Below are 22,873 nucleotides of genomic sequence, written 5' to 3' on the forward strand. Positions count from 1 at the left end.
TAGAAAATAAATAATTAAAAAAAATTATAACTAACATGCTGTAGTCATTAAGAAACTACTGAACTGAACGAACACATGTCCACTCGCCTGACTTTTCTTGAACCTTGGATTGTACAATACAGTTCGTCCTTCTAGCCAAGAGGGGCAAATAATATGCAATGTGCAATAAATCCTCCAAGAGGGTTAGCTTAGTCTGAGGTGCTGATGTGACGAGTGACCAGCTCAGCATTACACCACAAATACACCTTTTCACATATCCGTTGAGACATTGTTACATAACTATTTGACAAATTTCATAACCGAATGACAGAACACATATCGAATGACAATCTAAAATAACTGTTCGTTCATGCTAACGGAAATGACTGACATAAGTTATGAAGTTGACAGACGTGAACAATAAACCGACAGTCTACATATACCCGGTAGTTTGAGAATGTAACAATTGGAGAATGACATACCACCAACAGTTATTTTAGATTGTCATTCGATATGTGTTCTGTCATTCAGTTATGAAATTTGTCAAATAGTTATGTAACAATGTCTCAACGGACATGTGAAAAGGTGTAATATCCCATCAGCCTTGCCCAATTCCTTGTCTCCTGAGTTGGCAGACATGAGTGCACTGTGACTGATCTTAATACAACCAATCAAAGAAATTAACTGACTTTATATTAATCATGAAGACATATACAGTATTTCAAAGCAAGTTCATAGATACATATAATTCCTCACAATTCTAAATATGAACCAGACAATGAAAACTTACATCTGCCTCATCTTTTGTTTTGCAGACAATGTTGATATAGTTGATGCTGACATAATCCAGCCCCGAACAAATGGCCAGCATCTTGTCCTCCACATCTTGGCCAAATTTGTTTAATAACTTATCCAACAGCTTGCTATCCTGGGGGGAAAGGAAGTCATTGAGGTATTTGTAAATCAAAGGAAGGAGCCATTGTTTATTACTAAGTGATAACTCAATAAACAATCATGATTTATTATATATTTTTAAATTTAAATAATTGTACAATGAAAATCCATTAATGTCTATGCCTATGAATTATAATAAGCCTTTCTTCTACACCTGTTGGATGTAATTACACTGATACAGTATATTTAATAACACCGTTGACATGTTACTGAACTACCTGTAAAATATAAGAATTACAACACAGTACTGTACATTAAATTGTTTGGACACTTTATATTGTTTCACAGCAAATAATGTAAATCCGGTGGTGGATAAAGGAAAAAATGTGACAGCCATTAGTGAAAGCTGACATAAAAACAAGCCAAACCTAATCTTAGGATTTGGGGTAAATTTGGTTTGGCAAGGTGTGTTTGGGTGGTACGGTGGTAATACAGTACAAGAAAAATTACTTTAAGTTTACAATGAATCCAATTCAACCTCTGAGGAAGACTAAGTTAACATGGGACTGAAATTACAATGTCAGGAACCTAATAGCCCAGGGTGGGTTAGTTTAGGTTAGGTTCTAATTCTTTACTTTCTCTACCTATAACACAAAACTGTCAATGATCAAACACCACGTATGTAAGCCATTTTGGTATTATTTTACTTAAGGACATGGTGCGCCCGATAGTTATAAACTACTGAAACATTTAGATCTCGCTATTCTGAGCATTTTGAGCCCCATATACTGTACAGGGGTATACATGGCAGAAATGGATAATTGCGACACAATTGAATTTAATTGATTTTACGTAGTTTTTAGTCTTCGGCTGTGAGGTAATGTTATTGGCGCATCACGCATGCGCAATATTGACTGACGTCATCCAGTCGTGACCAATGATGTATTGATAACATGCGAATTTCTTTTTACCAATCCAATTTGATTTTTTTCAAAGGATGCAGCGCCTGGGTAATTTGAATACAGTAATTTCATTGACCAGTCTCACAATGGCAGTGGTGGAGGTTGGTTGTCATTTGTGCTCCTATGATTATTTTTAATTTATTGCAGAGTTTTATGAGAAAGACGATCATTCTTATCCAATTCTTACGTATCCCTGGTCCTTCCACTTCTAACTAAGGTATTGTATTTTCGTAGATGGCGCGCCCCAAAGTTTTTAACTACTGAAACATTTGGGTTAGTTTAAGCTAGGCCTACTCGGGGTCCAGCTAGGGGTTGGGTTTTGTTAGGTTAGATGACTAGTTTTCGTTTTCTACCCCACCCAAAAACCCAGATTTCCGAGGCTCTCCCCCATTATTGTTGGGTGGGGGGGGGCAAAAACTAGCAATTTCCGCCAAAAATTAAAGTCAGATTCGTTTAAAACACACCAAAATACACTGGAAAAACATATTGGTCAACCCCTAGGGACTAAAGTAAAAATTTACGGTAATTTTAAAGTACATACACTACAGTAATAGAGTTTACCTTCTTTTATCATGTATTGTTCACGTGTCTCCTCACTATAAACATAAACCAACGAACATTTAAACATCACAACCTTATTTGTTATTGTTTCCTTTTAATAACCGATTATATACTTAAGAAATTACAAAGTTTACATTTTCATTTACGTGTGTTAAATATTTAATACAAAACACACGTAAATGAAACTGTAAATAAAACTTATCTGATCGTACAAGTAGCTTATATTAACACGAGATTGAAGGAAGACTACATCAATCAGAGCATGGCTGACATTCTAACTGTAGCCACAAGTTCACTTCCCTCTCCTCAGTACGGGCTCAGGCCTCAGGGATAAATAAATATGGAAAGCAACTTAGTAATATTAACACGGAAGTGACGTCAAGTGTTTAATGAAGGTAATGAGACATCACAGGTGAGGGATCCATGTGAGTTGATTGCTTATACAGCTCTTATGTTCCCAAAGGTTTATTGATCTGAAGGTCTAAACCGAACTTTTGGACCAATGTGGTTAATCTTAATGGGAAATAAGCTGGAGAGGTTAATCTACAGGTGTAATAAGCTGGGGAGGTTAATCTAAAGATGAAATAAGCTGGGAGGTTAATCTAAAGGTGAAATAAGCTGGGGAGGTTAATCTAAAGATGAAATAAGCTGGGAGGTTAATCTAAAGGTGAAATAAGAGGGGGAGGTTAATCTAAAGATGAAATAAGCTGGGAAGGTTAATCATCAGGTGAACCAAATAGAGTACCTATCGGATCCCAGGTACCCGATGAACAACAGGAAGGTAAGCAAAGCAGCGTGTACTGACCCTGGGTAATGTTCCTCTACGGATGTCAGAAACCTGAGACAATTCAGCCACGTTTCCTTCCTGGGAGAAAAAAAAATGTGAGTAGTGACACAGACACAGGATTAGAGAGATATAATTAAGAGACATATACTGTTAGTTAGAGATATACAGTATTTATCAGATCAAAGGGTATACAAAGTTGGCATGATACTGTTTTGGGGACTACATACATAGATACATACATACACATTCATTGACACGTACTCTACATACACATACATACAGTTACACACGCACACAAACACTCCAAAAATAGTAACAGTCCATATTTGAACCCCTTATATGATTCTTACAGAGAAGTAAACAAGATTTGAACCTTTGACACGAACCCTTAAGATAAATGAAGATTTGAATCATCAAGAGAAATGAACAAGGTTTGAACCCTTCATATGAACCTTTAAGAGAAATGAACCTGATTTGAACCCTTGACATTAACCTTTAAGATAAATGAACAATATATGAGCCCTTGAAGGACATGAACAAAATATGAACCCCTGAAAGATATGAACAAGATTTGAACCCTGTGATATGAACCCTTAAGAGAAATGAACGAGGTTTATACTCACTCTACCGTCACTCTTCCAGAAGACAAAGAAGCCGTACTCATCCACCTTGAAGGTACAGTTGGGTTCATAGTCGTAACTTTCCTTGTCCTGTAAAAAAAAACACAAACGTCAACAGTAATACGGTAACATGTATAGAAAACGGACATCAACACAATACTGTACATACAAAGACAGAGACAGACAGACAGACTTCTATGGTAGGTAAACACAAATTCACACCGTTACTTAAATTATAAGTACACACCATAATATATAAACGCTTACATTCTATTACACTAAATTAGATATAAATTTTTACTTTATATTATGATTAAGAGTTAAATTATACGTCTATTGAAAGACAAGTATCATGACGCTTATATTATCACTATGTTAAAGAAAACCAACATTTGACACTACATATTTTTATTACGGAAAATATTCATTAGTATTAACGGTGCGGAAAACAATGGCGGCTGTAGCTTTGTAAACAATAAACAACAATAATGTTCTCACCATTACAAATATACGACACACCCACACACTAATGCATCCACCTTCACACACAAACAGGCAGTAATACGTACACTAATGCAACCCCAACACACACACAATCTCCGGTAATGTTAGAGGTACACACACACGGGTGACGTAACAAGCAATACCATCAAAATATTCGTCCCCAAGTCTCGCTCACACCCCTGGGAGGTCCGCCCGCCCGCCCGACAGATCACTATCACATACATCTCAAAACTTTTCCTTCCCCTACTGTTGTAAATGACAGAGGTAAGAAACACGACGACAACTGTGACTCATATACACACATACAAACACAAACATATACACACACATATACATACATACCCAAACACCTACAGTACACACACACCTACAGTACATATATGAACAGTATTTCCAACATATCACAACACACAATACACCGCACTCCTACGGTAATAAAAGTTCCAGGTTATGTACACGAGAAAAACACAACACACGCCTGACCATTCACCTGACGTAAGAAACAGGGAGGGAGAATGTGTGTTATGGTGAAGAATATCATCTCTCTACTGTACATTTTTCCTCCATGTTTATATACATATATATTTTTTTCTGGTGTTGCTGGAACGTTTATTTATGTGACATGTAATGTCAGTGGGAGAACATTTAGCAAGTGGAGGTGTGCGTGCATGAGAGGACAGCATGACGTCGTGTGGTGTGCGGACATGAGAGGATAGCATGGCGTCCTCTGATGGTTGGCGGACGGACGGACGTGTTGTTGATGGGTGATGTTGGGGTGTGTGGACCAACGAGGATGGGTGAAATAGATGGATTACTTGGAGTTTTGTTGTGAGAAGGAGACTACCATAGCTGAGAGAGAGAGAGAGAGGTCCTTGTGTTTCACCTCTTACTGTTATTATTGTTGACTGTTCTTCTTTATCTCTTTTTATCTATTCTCTTATACATCGAGTTACGTTTTGTTAAGCTGTTACCTCTTCAATCTTTTTTATGGTGTTCATTTTTTTCCGTAGTGTGTGTGTGTGTGTGTGTGTGTGTGTGTGTGTAAATAAAAAAAACCGACAGGAGCGTCACACTATATCCCAAACAAACACATGTAAACAAACACATCAATTACTCAAATATTGGAGATACAACCACGCCTCAACAAGCACAACAAACACACACAACAAAAAACATACACCTCAAACAAAAACACCCACCCACACTCAACACATACACTTCATACCCACCCACCCCCCACACACACACACACCCATCAACCACACCCCTTCAAACATCCACCCACCCACACCCATCAAGAAAAAAAAGTTGAACCACGAAAGGAATATATTGCAACCTTTTCTTCATATAAAAAATCTCCACGTCTGTCATCAAAAAATAAAACATACATTTATATTATTGTTTTCTTCTTTTAACAAATCTCTGCTTAAAGGGGTTAAAGGTTAGGTTAGGTTAAGTTAGGTTAGATTGACTCCTGAGCACATATAATACAGTCCTCAAAATACGAAAGAATTAACAAAATACAAGATACAAAATACGTATTGGGAGGAGCCTTATGTTTACACGGTCCAGTATACGAAGATGGCGGCCAAATGGAAGTAAAAATTGCACTGAGACTACACAGGAACTACAACCTTTGGAAAGGTCTCATGAATATTTGTAAATATAACTGAGGACCCTTTGTAAATACAGCCCAGAAACATTGTAAATATAGCCGAGGAACCTTTGTAAATATAACTGAGGACCCTTTGTAAATACAGCCCAGAAACATTGTAAATATAGCCGAGGAACCTTTGTAAATATAACTGAGGACCCTTTGTAAATATAATCCAATAAAATTTGTAAATATAACTGACGAACCTTTGTAAATATAGCCCAGGAACCTTTGTAAATACTGTATAACTGAGGAGACTTTGTAAATATAGCCCAGGAACCTTATATATAGCCCAGGAACCTTTGTAAATGTAGCCCAGGAACCTTTGTAAATATAGCCCAGGAACCTTTGTCAAGCGAGGCCGGGGCACAAGTGGTGTTCTTATGAGTCACTAGCGTGGTGCTGAAGACATTGACATATACCTCCCACACCTTTCTTACTGGCGGCCCAACACACGAGGAATATATGATAATTTATACGTAGGGGAGGGTGAGAGGGTAGGGGGAGAGGGGAGGGGGAGGGTGAGAGGGGAGGGTGAGAGGGTAGGGGGAGAGGGTGAGAGGGGTGATAGAGGAGGTGGGAGGGTAAGGGAAGAAATGAAGTGGGAGGGATGAAAAATGAGGAGGGAGGTAAAAAGTGCATGTAGAGTAGGAAGAAGTGGAGAAGGAGGAGAAGAACAGGAGGAGAAGAGAAGGAGGAGAAGAACAAGAGGAGGGGAATTTGGATCACACTTCTTTTATTTTATTTTATTTATATTTATACTAAAGAGAAGACTTCCAATAGATTCATACGTGTTCTTAATATATGGGTGGTGTTGTTGATGCTGTTGTTGTTGTTGTTGCTGTTATGTTTGCTGTTGCCTTATCGTTTTCTTTCTTTTGTTTTGATATGATTGATAACGACAGTGTGTTCTAACCCGTCCTACTTCCATCCTTCTCCCCTCCCTTATTAACCCTCCCTCCCTCCTATTCCCTTACAGATCGTTCCTTCTTTACCCTCCTACCTCTCTTACCCACCCACTTTCCCTTCCTCCCTACCTTACTTCTCTCCCTTATTAACCGTCCCTCCCTTCCTTCCTTACCCCTTTACCCCCTCCCTCGCACACCCTCCTTCCTCCCATCCTTACCCTTACCCACAATGCCTCCCTTCACTTCCTCTTCCCTTCCTTACCCTTACCTACCCTTCCCTTCTGCTGTAGCACCTTCAGAGTGTCGAGGGCGCCATAATTAATAAGCCCCATTATTACCTCTAACACCAAAACACCTCTACCTTGATACTTAACTCTCCATCCACCCGACCAGCCACCGAGAGAGAGAGAGAGAGAGAGGGACAGACACAACACACACAGACAAAAGACCTCTTTCTCTTACTATGAGAGACACGGTAAAGCTCACGGGAGAACCTGAAGACTGTTGTTGATGCAGGAGACTGGGGGAGACTGGAGGAGACTGGGGGAGACTGTAGGAGACTGTAGGAGACTGGCTTTGAGTAGTCCTTCAGGGAGTGGCTGGCGAGTATTTACATGTTTTCCCTCAACACTATGTCAACACAAATTGATAGCACTGTGTGGGGTCTCTCAATGGCACTCTGGCACTCTCAATGGCACTCTGGCACTCTCACTGGCACTCTGGCACTCTCAATGGCACTCTGGCACTCTGGGTATGGTATGGAAAGAGAAGGTTGAGTAGACAGACCTATGCCAACCTTTCTTGACTGATATACTGAGAGTTATTTCGTGCCCGCCTTTTCTGACTGATTAACTGATGAATCATTTCTCTAGGGGTGAGATGAGGTTAGGTGAAGTGAGGTGAGATGGGGGTGAGGTGAAGTGAGGTGAGGCGAGGTCGAGGTGAGGCGAGGTCGAGGTGAGGTGAAATGGGGTGAGGTGAAGTGAGGCGAGGCGACGTGGGGTGGGGTGAGGTGAGGTGAGGTGAGGTGAGGTGAAGTGAGGTGAGGTGAAGTAGAGAGCATGAGACAGGTGAGTGAGAACCCTGGGTATATTGCTGCAGGGTGTGAGAGCGAGCGACGCATGTCAAGATGTAAATATTTACATTCACACAGCTGGGAATTCCCCGCCTCTGAGTATACGAGCCTCCGCCCTCACCTCCAACTGATGAGGGGGGTTGAGAGGGGGTAGGGGGGGTAGGGTGAGGGAGGGGGGTGTCTTTTGGGTCATTGTCTGTATGTCTGTGTCTTGTGTGGAGGTCTTTTCCCTGTCTGTGTGTCTGAACATCATAATTCTGTCTCTCTTTGTCTACAACATTACGTAAGGGAGAATTAGCTGACAGTCAATAATAGAAACCGGGTTTGTCTGTCTACCCGTCTGTTTGTATGTAGTTAAAGCCTATCTCTGTCTGCCTGTCTGTCTCGTACATCTTTTTGTTTATCTATGTCTGGCGTCTTTTTTTTTTATGTCTGTCTCGCCTTTGTCTCTGTCTGTTATCTGTTCCTTGCCTGTCTGTTGGTCTGCTGCCGCGACGATTGATGGAGACCCTAAGTAGGACGTGCTCTCTCTCTCTCTCTCTCTCTCTCTCTCTCTCTCTCTCTCTCTCTCTCTCTCTCTCCCTGACTTATACTTTCCCCCCTTTGACTCTCCCTCTTACCCTAACCTCTCCCCCTCACCTCACCTCTCCCCATCCTCAACTTTCCTTCACCCTCACTTCCCCTCGCCTTTATACCCTCTCTCTCTCTCCCTCACCCTCATACCCTCTCTCCATCACTTCCTCTTTCTCCCTCACCTCTCCCTTACCATTTTGCCTCAGTCGTGAAATATTTGTCTAGCCTCGAGGAACAAAACCTCCTATCAGTTGTCACAGTTCCGGCTTCCTGTGTGTGTGTGTGTGTGTGTGTGTGTGTGTGTGTGTGTGTGTATGTGTGTGTGTGTGTGTATGTGTGTGTGTGTGTGTGTGTGTGTGTGTGTGTGTGTGTGTGTATGTGTGTGTGTGTGTGTGTGGAGAATACGGTCGACCATTATGTAATACCCCTAACCGCGTGAGGGGGGTGGGGAGGGGGGTAGATACGTGTTCTTTAGATGACTCTTGCACCTTAATAAATGTTTTTGGGGGAGGTTAGGTTAGGTTAGCTTCACATACCGTGTCAACTTATGATTGTAGGACACACACACACACACACACACACACACACACATAGGGGCTCTCTCATGTTTACGACCTTTGTGGTGCCACAGTGATAATTAAGATGGTAATTAAAAGAGATTCACCATGATGACAGAGGCTCATGGAGGTAAGGGAGTGGGGGGTGAGGGTGAGCGTGAGGGGTCTAAGACGGAAGGTGCAAGCCGTCCTGATTTTTACCTGTCGGGGGGAGGTCTGGTTCAAAATATGTTGTAGAAGAAACTTGATGAGATTTTACGACTGGTGGAGAGAGGGAGGGAGGGACGTAGGGAGAGAGGAGGAGGAGTGATGGAGGAAGGAGGAAGGGAGAGAGGGAGGGGGAGGGAGAGAGGGAGGGAGGAAAGGAGGGAGAGAAGGAGGAAGGGAAGGAGGGAGGGAGACGACGAAAAACTAAACATCACTATCCAACACCCTGGACACGGCAGCTGTAAGTACGTAAGTAAGGAAGTAAGTAAGTAAACAAGTAAATAGGTAAATAAATAAGTAATAAGTAAATAATAAGAAAGTAAGTCAGTAAGTAAGTAAATAAATAAGTAAATAAGTTAGTAAGTAAGTACATAAGTGAGTAAATAAATAAGTAAGTACATAAGTAAGTACATAAGTAAGTAAGTAAACAAACACAACTCCCACTCCACGATAAATAATACCAAGAACTTCAAACACCTGAGTCGTATCGGGAAAAAATAAACAACAACAATAACAAAATCAAAGTGAATATTGCGTCTGGCGAACCATGTATAAGGAGAAACATTACGCCAGGCACTGTTGATTGCTCGTCTTGGCTATGCTTTCATGTTGAGGGACTTTGAAGAGGTAAGACTGTATTTAACTATTTAATTTAAAGACCACCTGAAAATTACCCCACCCCCCCCCCTCCCTCCCAGCGTATTTCACCTGATGATTATACACCCTAACTCAAACCTAACCTAACCTATTCTAACATAACTCTAACCTAACCTAATCTAATCTAACCTAATCTAATCTAACCTAAACTAACCTAGTCTAACATAACTCTAACCTAACCTATTCCAATCTAACCTAATCAAACCTAACTCTAACCTAGTCAAACCTGACCTAACCTAACCTATTTTAACCTAACTCTAACCTAACTTAATCTAGTCTAACCTAACCTAACTCTGTAGGATGATTGTGAGGATGTGAAGGAGGAGAGGAAAAGGAAGGAGGAGGAGAGGGCGATAATAGGGAGGAGAAGAAGATGAAGGAAGAGGAGGGGGAGAGGAAGATGAATGAAGAGAGGGAGATAGGAGGAAGAGAGAGAGGAGGAGGAGGAGGAGGGGAATATACCTGGGAGGGAAGTTGAATTAACCCATTTCCTGAGGTCTTTGAACCCCCCCAATGTCAACAAAAAACAGCTGATCTTCTATAAACACAAACGTAATATTAAACCACACAATCATTATCCCTTACCTTACCTTACCTTACCTTACCTTACCTTACCCTACCTTACCTTACCTTACCTTACCTTAACTGTATAACTAATAGTACACTCATATATAAATCTATTTACCACAACACCTGTATAAGTTTGAGGTGAATTATTAGTAAGTTAGTAATTTGTTGTGTCTTTATTCCTGTGTTGATGTTGAATTTAACCCAACTTAACCTAACCGTGTGTGTGTGTGTGTGTGTGTGTGTGTGTGTGTGTGTGTCGGAGGGAGGAGACAGACACTGGGTGGTGGTAGTGGCGGTGGTGATGGTGGTGGTGATGATGGTGGGGTGGTGGGATGGTTGGCTATTCTGACGACGCCAACCCAGCCCGAGGCCGTCACCCAGGCAACCTAACTCACCCCTTACATCCAACCCCCCCCCTTCCTCTTCCCTTTCCCTTCCCCTTACGCCAGTAGTTGGAGGCAAAGGGGAGGGGTTAAGGGGAGGAGGAGGGTAGGGGGGGGTCTCACTCGCCCCATATTAACGCACCACTAGTAAGGGGTACATGGAGGTGAGGGTAAGGGAGGGAGGAGGAGGAGGAGAGAGACGTACAGGTGTCAGGTGTTAATGAAGAGTGGGAGGAAGGGAGGGAGAGAGGGAGGGGATAACTGATATTGAGGGTTGGGTAGGAACTGGTAGCATAGGTTAGATTTAGGTTAGGTTTTGGTTAGGTTAGGTTAGGTTTAGGTTAGGTTTTGGTACACCTCCACAATACCTACTGGTACACACACACACACACACATACACACACACACACAGAGCCTCACTACCACACTCGTTACACACCTCCAGTAAGCCTCCCTCAGCTAGTAAGGCTCCCTGGGGCGGCCACAAGAAAGCCTCTCCCGTGTTACCATTCATAGTTATAGTGTAGTAAAACTGTAAGACGCCAACTATGTGCTGTGTTGTAGCTGTACCTTATGTGCTGTGTTGTAGCTGTACCTTATGTGCTGTGTTGTAGCTGTACCTTATGTGCTGTGTTGTAGCTGTACCTTATGTGCTGTGTTGTAGCTGTACCATGTGCTGTGTTGAAGTGCACTTATGTGCTGTGTTGTAGCTGTACCTTATGTGCTGTGTTGTGGCTGCACTATGTGCTGTGTTGTAGCTGTAATTATGTGCTGTGTTGTAGCTGTACCTTATGTGCTGTGGGGTTAGCTGCACCTTATGTGCCAAAAGGGGAATAATTTTTATGTGCTGAAGTTGTAGCTGTACCTTATGTGCTGTATGTAGCTGTACCTATGTGCTGTGTTGTACCTTATGTGCTGTGTTGTAGCTGTACCTTATGTGCTGTGTTGTAGCTGTACCTTATGTGCTGTGTTGTAGCTGTACCTTATGTGCTGTGTTGTAGCTGTACCTTATGTGCTGTGTTGTAGCTGTACCTTATGTGCTGTGTTGTAGCTGTACCTTATGTGCTGTGTTGTAGCTGTTACTTCCCACCAATTATGTATATAGTGAGAAAATGTATATTAGTTATGCTTGAGTCTTAAAGAAGTTTTGACGCCATTAATACGTCTATTTTCCCACCTGAATCCTGAGAGGTCGAGTCACAGTGAGATATTGACTCCATCTTGTGTGGGTAATTATGGGGAAGAATATTAACTATAGAGATGGCAGTTAGGGTAGAGTCTTGGTGTATTCTTGACGCCATTTTGATTATCAGAACTGTGAGTCTTTCTTTATTCATTTCTTTCCGCTTCTCTACTTCTGAAATTTATCTTATGTTCTCCCTCTGTCTCTCTCCCTCTGTCTGTCTCTCTCTCTGTCTGTCTCTCTCTCTCTCTCTGTCTGTCTCTCTCTCTGTCTGCCTCTCTCTTTGTCTGTCTCTTATTTCCTATATTTTATTCCCTTTAACTACCGCATAATAATAATTTCCTCTCTTTTTCACCTTCCCTCTCCTCCTTCTTCTCCCATTACTTCTCCACCGCCTCCTCCTCCGTTCATCCTTCTCTCCCTCCCTCCCTCACTAGCCCTCCTCCTCCTCCCTCCATCCTTCTCACACGGTTGCTAACGGGAGGTCGTTGAACTTTTCAGAAAGGCAGCGGAAGTCAGAATCTTTTGGTGATTAGAGAGAGAGAGAGAGAGAGAGAGAGAGAGAGAGAGAGAGAGAGAGAGAGAGAGAGTGTGTGTATATGTAATGCATAAGTATTTAAACTATTATTCATATATATGTTTCTATCTATGATTTTCCTATTATTATTATTATTATTATTATTATTATTATTATTATTATTATTATTATTATTATTATTATTATTATCATCATCATCATCATAACCATTATCATCACTATCAGTACAGCCTTAATGTTATATAATGAAATGTTCGTCTAATTCACCGTAGAGTTTTGGGTGACCGGAGCCGCCTAATGAATTATTCTCTCAATTGGCTCAAAAACTCGACCCAATTTTCAGTGAAGCGTAAACTCTTCCACTCCTTAATTTTTTTTAAGATTTTTATTTATTTATTGTATTTTTTTTATTTGATTTTGTCTTACCGATTTTTTTCTTCAGATTTTGTCTTTGTTTTTGTTTTCTTGTTTTTATACTTATCAGATCTTTTCCTGTCGAATTTTTCTATTTCCGATTTTGTTATTATCCATTTTTCTGTCGATTTTTTTTCCGATTTTCCCGCCAATTTATGTTATTTCCGATTTTTTCCCACCGATTTTTTCCCGATTTTCTTTTTCGTTTTCAACTCGTCCCATTTACCGTCGTTTCCACTTCACTCACCGCTCACGTACACACGAATAAACACAGAGACAAACACGAAAAAATATCACCCGCACACACACACAAACAGACAAACAAACAAACAAATAAACAAATACACCAATAAAAATGTATCTGTAGTGACCGTGAGGGCTTGGGAACAGGGGTGAGTGGGAGAGGGAGGGAGAGGGCTGGAATGGGAAGGATGAGAGGGGAGTGGAAAGGATGAGAGGGGAGGGGGAAGAGGAAGAGGGAAGGAGACGGGAGGGGGAGAGGGAAGGAAAAGGGGAGAAGGGTGGAGGGATCACAGGGGAAGGAGAGGAACGAGGAGAAAGTATAAGAGGAAGAGGGAAGGAGAGGGGAAGAGGGGAGGGAAGAGGGGAGGAGAGGAGAGAAGAAAGAAATGGAAGGAGGGGAGAGAGAGAGAGAGTGGGATATATGGGAGATGAGAATGAGACATAAAGGGAGAGGGGAAAGGGAGGGAGGAAAGGGTGACGGGATGATAACAATGAGAGAATTGAGGTTAGAGAGAGAGAGAGAGAGAGAGAGAGAGAGAGAGAGAGAGAGAGAGGGAGAGAGAGAGAGAGAGAGAGAGAGAGAGAGAGAGAGAGAGAGAGAGGGAGAGAGAGAGAGAGAGAGAGAGAGAGAGAGAGAGAGAGAGAGAGAGAGAGAGAGAGAGGGGAGGGGACAGATTAGCCTCTGACGGGCCCGGATAATCAAATCAACATCCGTCACACGCACTACCAGACCATCCTTAAACCCAGCGCTAACATGGGCCAGTTGTTGGAACAGCTGGTGACGGTGATCAGCTGAGTGTATCACCGTGTTCAATGTATTCACTGCCTGTCTCTCTGTCTGTGTATTTGTTTGTCTGACTGTCTGTATAAGTATCTTTTTTTATGTCTGTCTGTCTGTCTGTTTTAGGGGTCACTTTACATAGGTACGTGGTTTTAGGGGTCACTTTACATAGGTACGTGGTTTTAGAGGTTACTTTACATAGGTACGTGGTTATAGGGGTTACTTTATATAGGTACGTGGTTTTAGGAGTCACTTTACATAGGTACGTGGTTTTAGGGGTTACTTTACATAGGTACGTAGTTTTAGGAGTCACTTTACATAGGTACGTGGTTTTAGGAGTCCACTTACATAGGTACGTGGTTTTAGGGGTCACTATACATAGGTACGTGGTTTTAGGAGTCACTTTACATAGGTACGTGGTTTTAGGGGGTCACTTTACATAGGTACGTGGTTTTAGGGGTCACTTTACATAGGTACGTGGTTTTAGGAGTCACTTTACATAGGTACGTGGTTTTAGGGGTTACTTTACATAGGTACGTGGTTTTAGGAGTCACTTTACATAGGTACGTGGTTTTAGGAGTCACTTTACATTGGTACGTGATACAAAGAACAAGTTAAAAATTTATTATGTTAGGATCACTTAACAAGCATCCTAAGTTGGGCACCATTTCACACGTATCCTAACTTCGGCATCAATAAACAAATACCCTGACACACAAATATCCCAACTTGTGTAGCACTTAACTCTACCTGACCTCGACATAAGTTAACTCTCCTGACTTGGCTGGAGTAAGAAGCCAGTTCACCCCTCGCCGTGGATTGACTCGACAATAAAAACAAAAATAAAAATACTCGCCAGCCAAGTTGTGGAAGGCGAAATATTGTGTCGGAAATATACTGAATTTGATTTTTTTTCCTGGATATATTTCGCTAAATTTGTTGAGTTAGAGAGTTATATAGAGTTGTGTTTACTTGATTATGGGCCGTAATGATGATGACGATGATGATGATAAGAATAAAAATAGTATTATTATTTATCTTTAGTGCCAAAATACATGAATGTTTTATTTCACACATTCTCACACACACACACACACGCACACACACACACACACACACACACACACACACACACACACATTCTCCCCCACAGAGATAAACTTGCCCGCCATGTTTCCTGTCAAGGTTCCAGGCAGTAAATTCAACTAACACAGCCACTAAGATTTCAGAAGGTACCTTGAAGCTGTGTTTCTCAATGGTCAACCTCTCCCACGCCACCACGTTTCACCCTCATATGTTTCAGTCAAGCACGTTTCTGCCCCCAACGTTTCAGTCAATACAAGTTTCAGTCTACAAGTTTCAGTTTGCGATGTTTTGGCTTCACACGTTTCTCTATGGTCTAATTTTATGCTTTTTATCTTCCATTCTTTTTGGTCACTTACTCCTCTCCTTCCATTCTCTCTCTCTCTCTCGTCTTTCTTCCCTACCTCTCTCTCCACCCTCTTCCTTACACATATCCGACTTTCGTCCTATCTTCTCTCATATTCCTCTTATCCTTTTCTCTCTCTTTCCTCTTCCCTATTTATCAATGTTCTCTTCTCTTATTCCCTCTCTCCTTCCCTTATTCCTTTTCTCCCTTTATGCTTCCTCTCCCTCTCTCCCTTCCCTTTCCTTTTCACTTTCTCCCCTCCACGCTACCTCCTTCATCTGTCTTTCCTATATCCCCCTCTCTCTCTCTTTTCCCCCCTCTCTCCTCTCAAAATCCTTTCCCCTTACTCTCTCTCTCCCCCTATTTTCCTCTTCCTCTCTCTCCCCTCCCCATCCCCTCTCCTCACCCACTTCCTCACAATTATCGAGCCAGCTAGTTTATCCTCATCGCGGGGAAACTTTTATTACTAATCTGCATAATCGGTTTGTGAATTTTATACGGAGATGCTAACAGAAACTCTCTCTCAACACAATAATAAACCACCAGTCACCACCGTCTCCCCACCACCGTCACCTCTCCGCCCCATATCATTGTACAGTTTTAATTCATCATATTTGAAGTTGTCATTACGGGACATCAAAGTATCAACGCTAATAATCCCGACTATTATTTTCGTCCTCGTTCCGTGTGATCGTTTTGTCGATAAAAGATTAAAATGTATGATGAATTATGGAAGCAATATATTAGTCCATGTTTAATTATTATTTGACTGTGTTCAGGATTTTTTTTTCGTTCATTATTTTCTGTATAGTGATTCTAACCTAACCTAACCTAACCTGACCTGACCTGACCTAACCTGATCTAACATAACCTAACCTGACCTGACCTAACCTGATCTAACATAACCTGACCTGATCTAACCTAACCTGACACGACCTAACCTGACCTGACCTGACCTAACCTGATCTAACATAACCTAACCTGACCTAACCTAACCTGATCTAACATAACCTAACCTAACCTTGCCTAATCTAAGCCAACCTAATTTCATGTAATCTATCCTTACCTAATCTTGCTTACTCTTATCTAACGTAACACAACACAACACAACACAACACAACATCCACCTGAAATAATTTATGTCTGTTTAAAAATTACAATTAATATTTTTTTAGCATGAAGTAATATCTGTCTGTAAAAAATAACACTAACTCATGGGCTTTGGTGATAATGGTGAAATACTGATAATATTCTCATCTTTCTGCTGTTGTCGATGGTGATTTATAGGAACAAACAAGTAAACAACACCAACTGTATATACATGACTTTATTACTACCCTAACCAAATCTAACGTAGTCTAACCAAATCTAACGTAGTCTAACCTAACAAAGTAAAGTCTAAACTAACATAGTCTAACCTAACCTAACCTAACCTAGTCTCTCACCATAAGCAATAAGGGTCATCAAGAACTGAAGGAAAAGGTTTAGTTTCAATGTATTATTATAGAACTTCACTAATCATTTGGCAACCCTACGGAGCAACGAACAGACGGACGGATACACGGACAGGTGGACGGATAGGTGGGCGGATAAGTGGACGGACAGATGGACGGATAGGCGGACGGACAGGTGGACGAAAAGGTAAATAGATGGACGAAAAGGTAGACGAATCAACGGATAGGTAGACGGATGGACGGACAGGTGGACAAAAAGGTAGACGGGTGGACGAACGAGTGAGAACAAAGAGCACGTAGTGGTGACCAGACAGGAAAACTGACCTCCCTTATCACGATACTGTCAGGGAGGATAATGTATGCCCTCCCTCACCTCCTCTTCCTCCTACCCTGAGAGAGAGAGAGAGAGAGAGAGAGAGAGAGAGAGAGAGAGAGAGAGATCCACGCCGGCGGTCACACGTATCAAATCCCCATTTCTCTCCTATCCTCCCTCTCCTCTTCATTCTCCCTCTCCTCTTCTTTCCCTCTATCCTTCTTTTTTTCCCACCCCCCCACCTATTTCCTCCCTCTTTTCACCACCTCCCCCCAGGACGTAGACACCGCCCCAGGGAACACGTCACGGCCTCCCATAGAGCCTCATAACCTAATGTTCCTTAACAACAGACCTGAACGCTCCCCCCTCTGTGTATACGTGAGGGCAGGGGAGCAGAGGGCAGAGGGGCAAGGGGGCAGAGGGGTAGGGGGGGGGCAGAGGGGTAGGGGGGCAGAGGAGGGGCAGAGGGGTAGGGGGCAGGAGGGGTGGGAGAGGGGCAGGGAGAAGGCTGAGGCAGGTAGAAAGTGAAGGTAGGGAGAGAGGGCGGTAGGGAGAGAGGGCAGAGGAAGGGGAGAAGGTTAAGGGTAGAGAGGGCTGATGGAGGGGGGAAAGGGGAGGAAGGGGTAGATGATAGGAGTAAAGGGAGAGGGTGGGGAAGAGGGCTGAGGTGAAAGAGCAGTGGGGGATAAGGTGAGAAAGAGGCCAAGAAAAGAGGTAATGGAGGGAAGAAAAGAAGAAGTGTGATAGTGGTGATGAAAGGGATAAAAGAGGTGATGGGAGAGAGAAAACAAAGACTGGAAGAGACGACAAAAAACATAACAAAGAGGAGGTGTAAGAGGAAGAGCAAGAGAGTGTAAAAGATGGGGAGGAGAGACGCGGCGTGGCTAAAGAGCTCTCCCAAGGGCGGCACTAATTAGTGTATCTCTTACGCCTTCAGGAGACACCACCTACAGGAGTCTCTCTCTCTCCAAATTATGAAGGCATTAAAGACGATTGACATAATTATTATGATTGTACTTTATATGATAATAATAATAATAATAATAACAATAACAAAATAATAATAATAATAATAATAATAATAATAATAATAATAATAATAATAATAATAATAATAATAATAATAACAATATTAATAATAATAATAATAATAATAATAATAATAATAATAATAATAATAACAATAACAATAATAATAACAATAATAACAATAATAACAATACGGTAATGATGTTATTACATACACACCCTGTTAATTCTCGCCTGCATCTCCCCACGACCACCACCCCACCTCCCTCACCTGTACACTATCACCTCACCACCACCCCTCACCTGTCACTATCACCCTCACCTCTCACCACCACCCTCACCTCTCACAACCAGTCTTCACTTCTCACCACCCACATGCCGCCCCTCACCACCCACATACCGACCAAAATAGAACAGACAAACAAATGTAAGTTGAGCTGTGTGGGGGGGGGGGTCAAACCATCACCTCCCTCCCTCTTTCCTTCCCTTCCTCCTCCTCTCCTGTTCCTCCCTCTCATTCCTCCTCCTCCTCCTCCTGTCTCTCCCATCTCCACCTTCGTTACCTCCATCTTTATTGTTTTTTATAGTTGGTTCTCATCCTTTCTCTTATTCCTTCTTCCTCATTCTTCGTTTTTGTTCCCTCTACTTCCTCCTAACTTAACCTTACCCAACCTAATCCTGTTCTCAAAACCCAACTCTAACAACATAACCCAAGCAATTTCCTGTTTATCTCATATACCTGGCTACACTATTTTCCTCCTCCTCCTCCTCCTCCTATTCCCCTATGCTATTTCCTGTATTTATTATCTCACTTCCCTTTAGTCCGTGTTCAATTTCCCTGAGCTCGAAGAGCACACACACACACACACACACACACACACACACACACACACACACACACACACACACACACACACACACACACATTCTTCACCACAACTTGTAGGAGAATGTTGCCAGTCAGTTGATGTTTATGTTGCCAAGTTGATGTTTATGTTGCCAGTCAGCTGATGTTTTTGTTGCCAAGTTGATGTTTATGTTGCCAGTCAGCTGATGTTTTTGTTGCCAAGGTGATGTTTATGTTACCAGTCAGCTGATGTTTTGTTGCCAGTCAGCTGATGTTTCATGCTACAAATGGGGTGATGCTTATGTTGCCAAGGTGATGCTTTCTATGTTGCCAGTCAGCTGATGTTTATGTTGTCAAGGTGATGTTTTTGTTGCCAGTCAGCTGATGTTTATGTTGCCAAGGTGATGTTTATGTTACCAGTCAGGTGATGTTTTTGTTGCCAGTCAGCTGATGTTTACGTTGCCAGTCAGGTGATGTTTATGTTGCCAAGGTGATGTTTATGTTGCCAGTCAGCTGATGTTTATGTTGTCAAGGTGATGTTTTTGTTGCCAGTCAGCTGATGTTTATGTTGCCAAGGTGATGTTTATGTTACCAGTCAGGTGATGTTTTTGTTGCCAGTCAGCTGATGTTTGTTTCCATCAAGTGTCTTTGGAGATTTGGAGCAGCGTGTCTCTCTCTCTCTCTCTCTCTCTCTCTCTCTCTCTAAGTCGTCTTTATCGCACATTAAGTCTTTCATCTTTCTATCTCTATTTTTCCCTGCTCCCCTCTTTATCACCACCCACTGCCACTCACCACCCATCATAACAATTATCCCACCCCTGCACTGACAACACAACCACCATTACATGCCACCACCTACCACCGTCATTAACAACCACCACCACAATACCAGCAAACACAATCACCAACACAGTACCACCACTTACCACAACTACCATTACAACCAACACCACAACACCACGAACCACCACCTACCACTACAACCGACACCACAACCACCCTCCACCACTACCACCATCACCAGTTGTTGGAGGCGTGGATGGGTTACGGAGGGGTGTATTAAGACTCAGTACAAAAGAACCATTGTTGTGGTGTTGGTGGTGGAGGACGGGAGAGTGGAGGGAGTGAGGGTGGGGGAGGGAGAGAGGTGGGGGGGGGTACAGGTGAGCCGGGGACACACACACACAGACAAAATTACTCTTTCCATTGTTTTCTCCATCCACCTGATACACTTTGGAGGGGGTGGGAGACACTACCCGGGGTGGGAGACACCTACCTGGGGGGTGGGAGACACTCTACCCGGGGGGTGGGAGACACTCCACTGGGGGGTATTACACTCAGGTAACACCCACTACTAGATACATTCCACTGCTTGTTACACCCACCCAGAGTGAACATACACCCACAGGTATACCTCCTCCACCCCTCAGGTACACTCTACTCTTCCAGACACCCACCCAGATACACAAAATATATACCTAACTCCTGAAAACACTTGATCTGAATCTACGCCCAAACTACTGCCTCCAGCCCTCACCACTCCCACCCAAATCCCCTCCCTCACTCCACCTCCCCACCTCCCCTCACCAATCTCCAATCTCCCTAACCACCCCCAATCTCCCTCACACCACCCCCACCCTCCCTCACAATTAATGCTACATTACACAAAATAAAACACAAATGTAGGGAGATAAATTTGCATATAATTGAAGCATAAAAGACATCCCTCAGTGGGTTAATACAGGTCTGTAATACTGAGTGGGGCTGGTCATATGGTACCCTCAGTCATAATGGGCTCCTCTCAATGGGTTCCAGTCATTATGGGCTCCTCTCAATGGATTCCAGTCATTATGGGCTCCTCTCAATGGGTTCCAGTCATTATGGGTCCCTCCTCATGGGCTCCAGTCATTATGGGTCCCTCCTCATGGGCTCCAGTCATTATGGGTCCCTCCTAATGGGTTCCAGTCATTATGGGTCCCTCCTCATGGGCTCCAGTCATTATGGGTCCCTCCTACTGGGCCTCAGTCCAAATGGGCCCTACTGATTAAGCTAAGTTAGGGCCTGTTAAGCTGCACTATCACTTATAAACACAAGAGACAAATATTTCGCTCCGTCAACACAAACCCAATTAGCTCACCCCACCTCAACTACAAAACCAATTAGCTCACCCCCGTCAACTACAAACCCAATTAGCTCACCCCACCTCAACTACAAACCCAATTAGCTCACCCCCGTCAACTACAAACCCAATTAGCTCACCCCACCTCAACTACAAACACACAAACCCAATTAACTCTCCCTACGTCAACTAAACCCACCACTCTCACCCACCTCAACTACAAACCCAATTAGTTAACCCCCACGTCAACTACAAACCCACAAACCCACGCGTGGATGTCAATATACCCCCTCTGGCTGGCAGCTCGCCGCATAAAATACGTCACACACAAAAATCGAAAATCCAATTCAGCCACAAACGACCTGAACTTCCGCCCCATCACCCAGGAAGGAACAGGTGGCCAAAAATATTTAATTAATATCTTTTTTGGGGGCTGATATGAGGAAAGCGGGCGGTCTCTCTCTCTCTCTCTCTCTCTCTCTCTCTCTCTCTCCCATAGTACTTCTTTACTCTTAATCTCATTCTCTCCTTTATTTGCACTTTCTCTTCTTCCCCAAATTATCTCTCTCTCACCTTTTAGAGAGAGAGAGAGAGCAAACAGACAGACCCCAACAACGACTCACTGACAGCCACTGACAGCTATACACCACAGCTAAGCCTTATAAACAGTTTTATTGCCGAAGTTCCAACATTAATATACCACTGGGCGTCACCCCCCCGCCCACACTCCCCCATAGAAGCTCTCATATATTGCCTTCACACACTCACTCATAAACTTACCCATATATTATACTTTCACTCATAAATTTATAGATAATTTTAATTCTACTTAAGAAGAAGACGAAGAAGAAGAAGACGAAGACGAAGAAGAAGAAGACGAAGACGAAGACGAAGAAGAAGAAGACGAAGAAGAAGAAGAAGAAGAAAGAAAGGGCAGAAGAAGAAAGAAAGAAAAAAGAAAGCAACAACACTAAAATAAATAGATGAAGAACAAGAACAAGATGAATAAAAAATAAGAAGAACTAAAAAAAATTAAAAAAAAAAAAGAAGAATCAATACAACGTTGTAGAGAGAGAGAGAGAGAGAGAGCAGGCAGCAGTCACTCACCTCAGTCCACCGGTCAATCACAGCACCTTCCTGTAGGCGCGAATCCACTTCCTTCCTCCACACGAAGTCAAAGTACTTGGTCATGGTGGCAGTGGTGGTGGTGGCGTGGGCGTGGGCGTGTCAGGGGCGTGGTGGTACTGCTGCAGAAGTCTCAGGAGGGGCGCCAAAGGCCGACCATCAGACACACCTCCTCCTCACATACAACCTGGAACACGTCAACACTCACTAAGTCCGTCTACCTTTCAACCAAGGTAACAGTGATAGCGTAAGTGTCTGTCTATCTATCTATCTATCTATCTATCTATCTATCTATCTATCTATCTACTTTCTCTGCTTCTCTTAGGGTTGGATCAGAGCGGTAGATAAAACCAAGACCTGTCTTAATTTAACATCAACAAACACAACAATTCCAGTATGGTTAGGGTTAGGTTAGGGTTAGGTTAGGGTTAGGTTAGGGTTTGGTTAGGGTTAGGTTAGGTTAAGTTACACTCCCCTACTTCGTTACATATTGAGTTTGTTGTGATA

At 42.6% G+C, this 22,873-nt stretch overlaps 1 protein-coding gene across 4 annotated transcripts in view; it reads right to left on the reverse strand.

The window, feature by feature from the left end:
• The window catches only part of LOC121857318 (1-phosphatidylinositol 4,5-bisphosphate phosphodiesterase-like), a 59,865-nt gene extending 37,316 nt beyond the window's left edge, over positions 1-22,549 (reverse strand). For 3 of the 4 annotated variants that reach the window (XM_042353326.1, XM_042353328.1, XM_042353327.1), the window contains exons 1-4: positions 22,349-22,549; positions 3,807-3,893; positions 3,202-3,261; positions 770-907 (exon numbers count right to left, since the gene is read on the reverse strand). In XM_042353326.1, the coding sequence (XP_042209260.1) occupies positions 770-907; positions 3,202-3,261; positions 3,807-3,893; positions 22,349-22,432 (369 nt within the window). In that variant the 5' untranslated portion in view covers positions 22,433-22,549. Of the gene's footprint in view, positions 1-769; positions 908-2,667; positions 2,717-3,201; positions 3,262-3,806; positions 3,894-22,348 lie in introns of those variants that run through there. The other variant, XM_042353329.1, reaches the window with a different exon arrangement.
• Positions 22,550-22,873: the final 324 nt, after the last annotated feature.

The sequence above is a fragment of the Homarus americanus genome, unplaced genomic scaffold (assembly GCF_018991925.1).
Source record: "Homarus americanus isolate GMGI-L3 unplaced genomic scaffold, GMGI_Hamer_2.0 scaffold20465, whole genome shotgun sequence".
NCBI lineage: Eukaryota > Metazoa > Arthropoda > Malacostraca > Decapoda > Nephropidae > Homarus > Homarus americanus.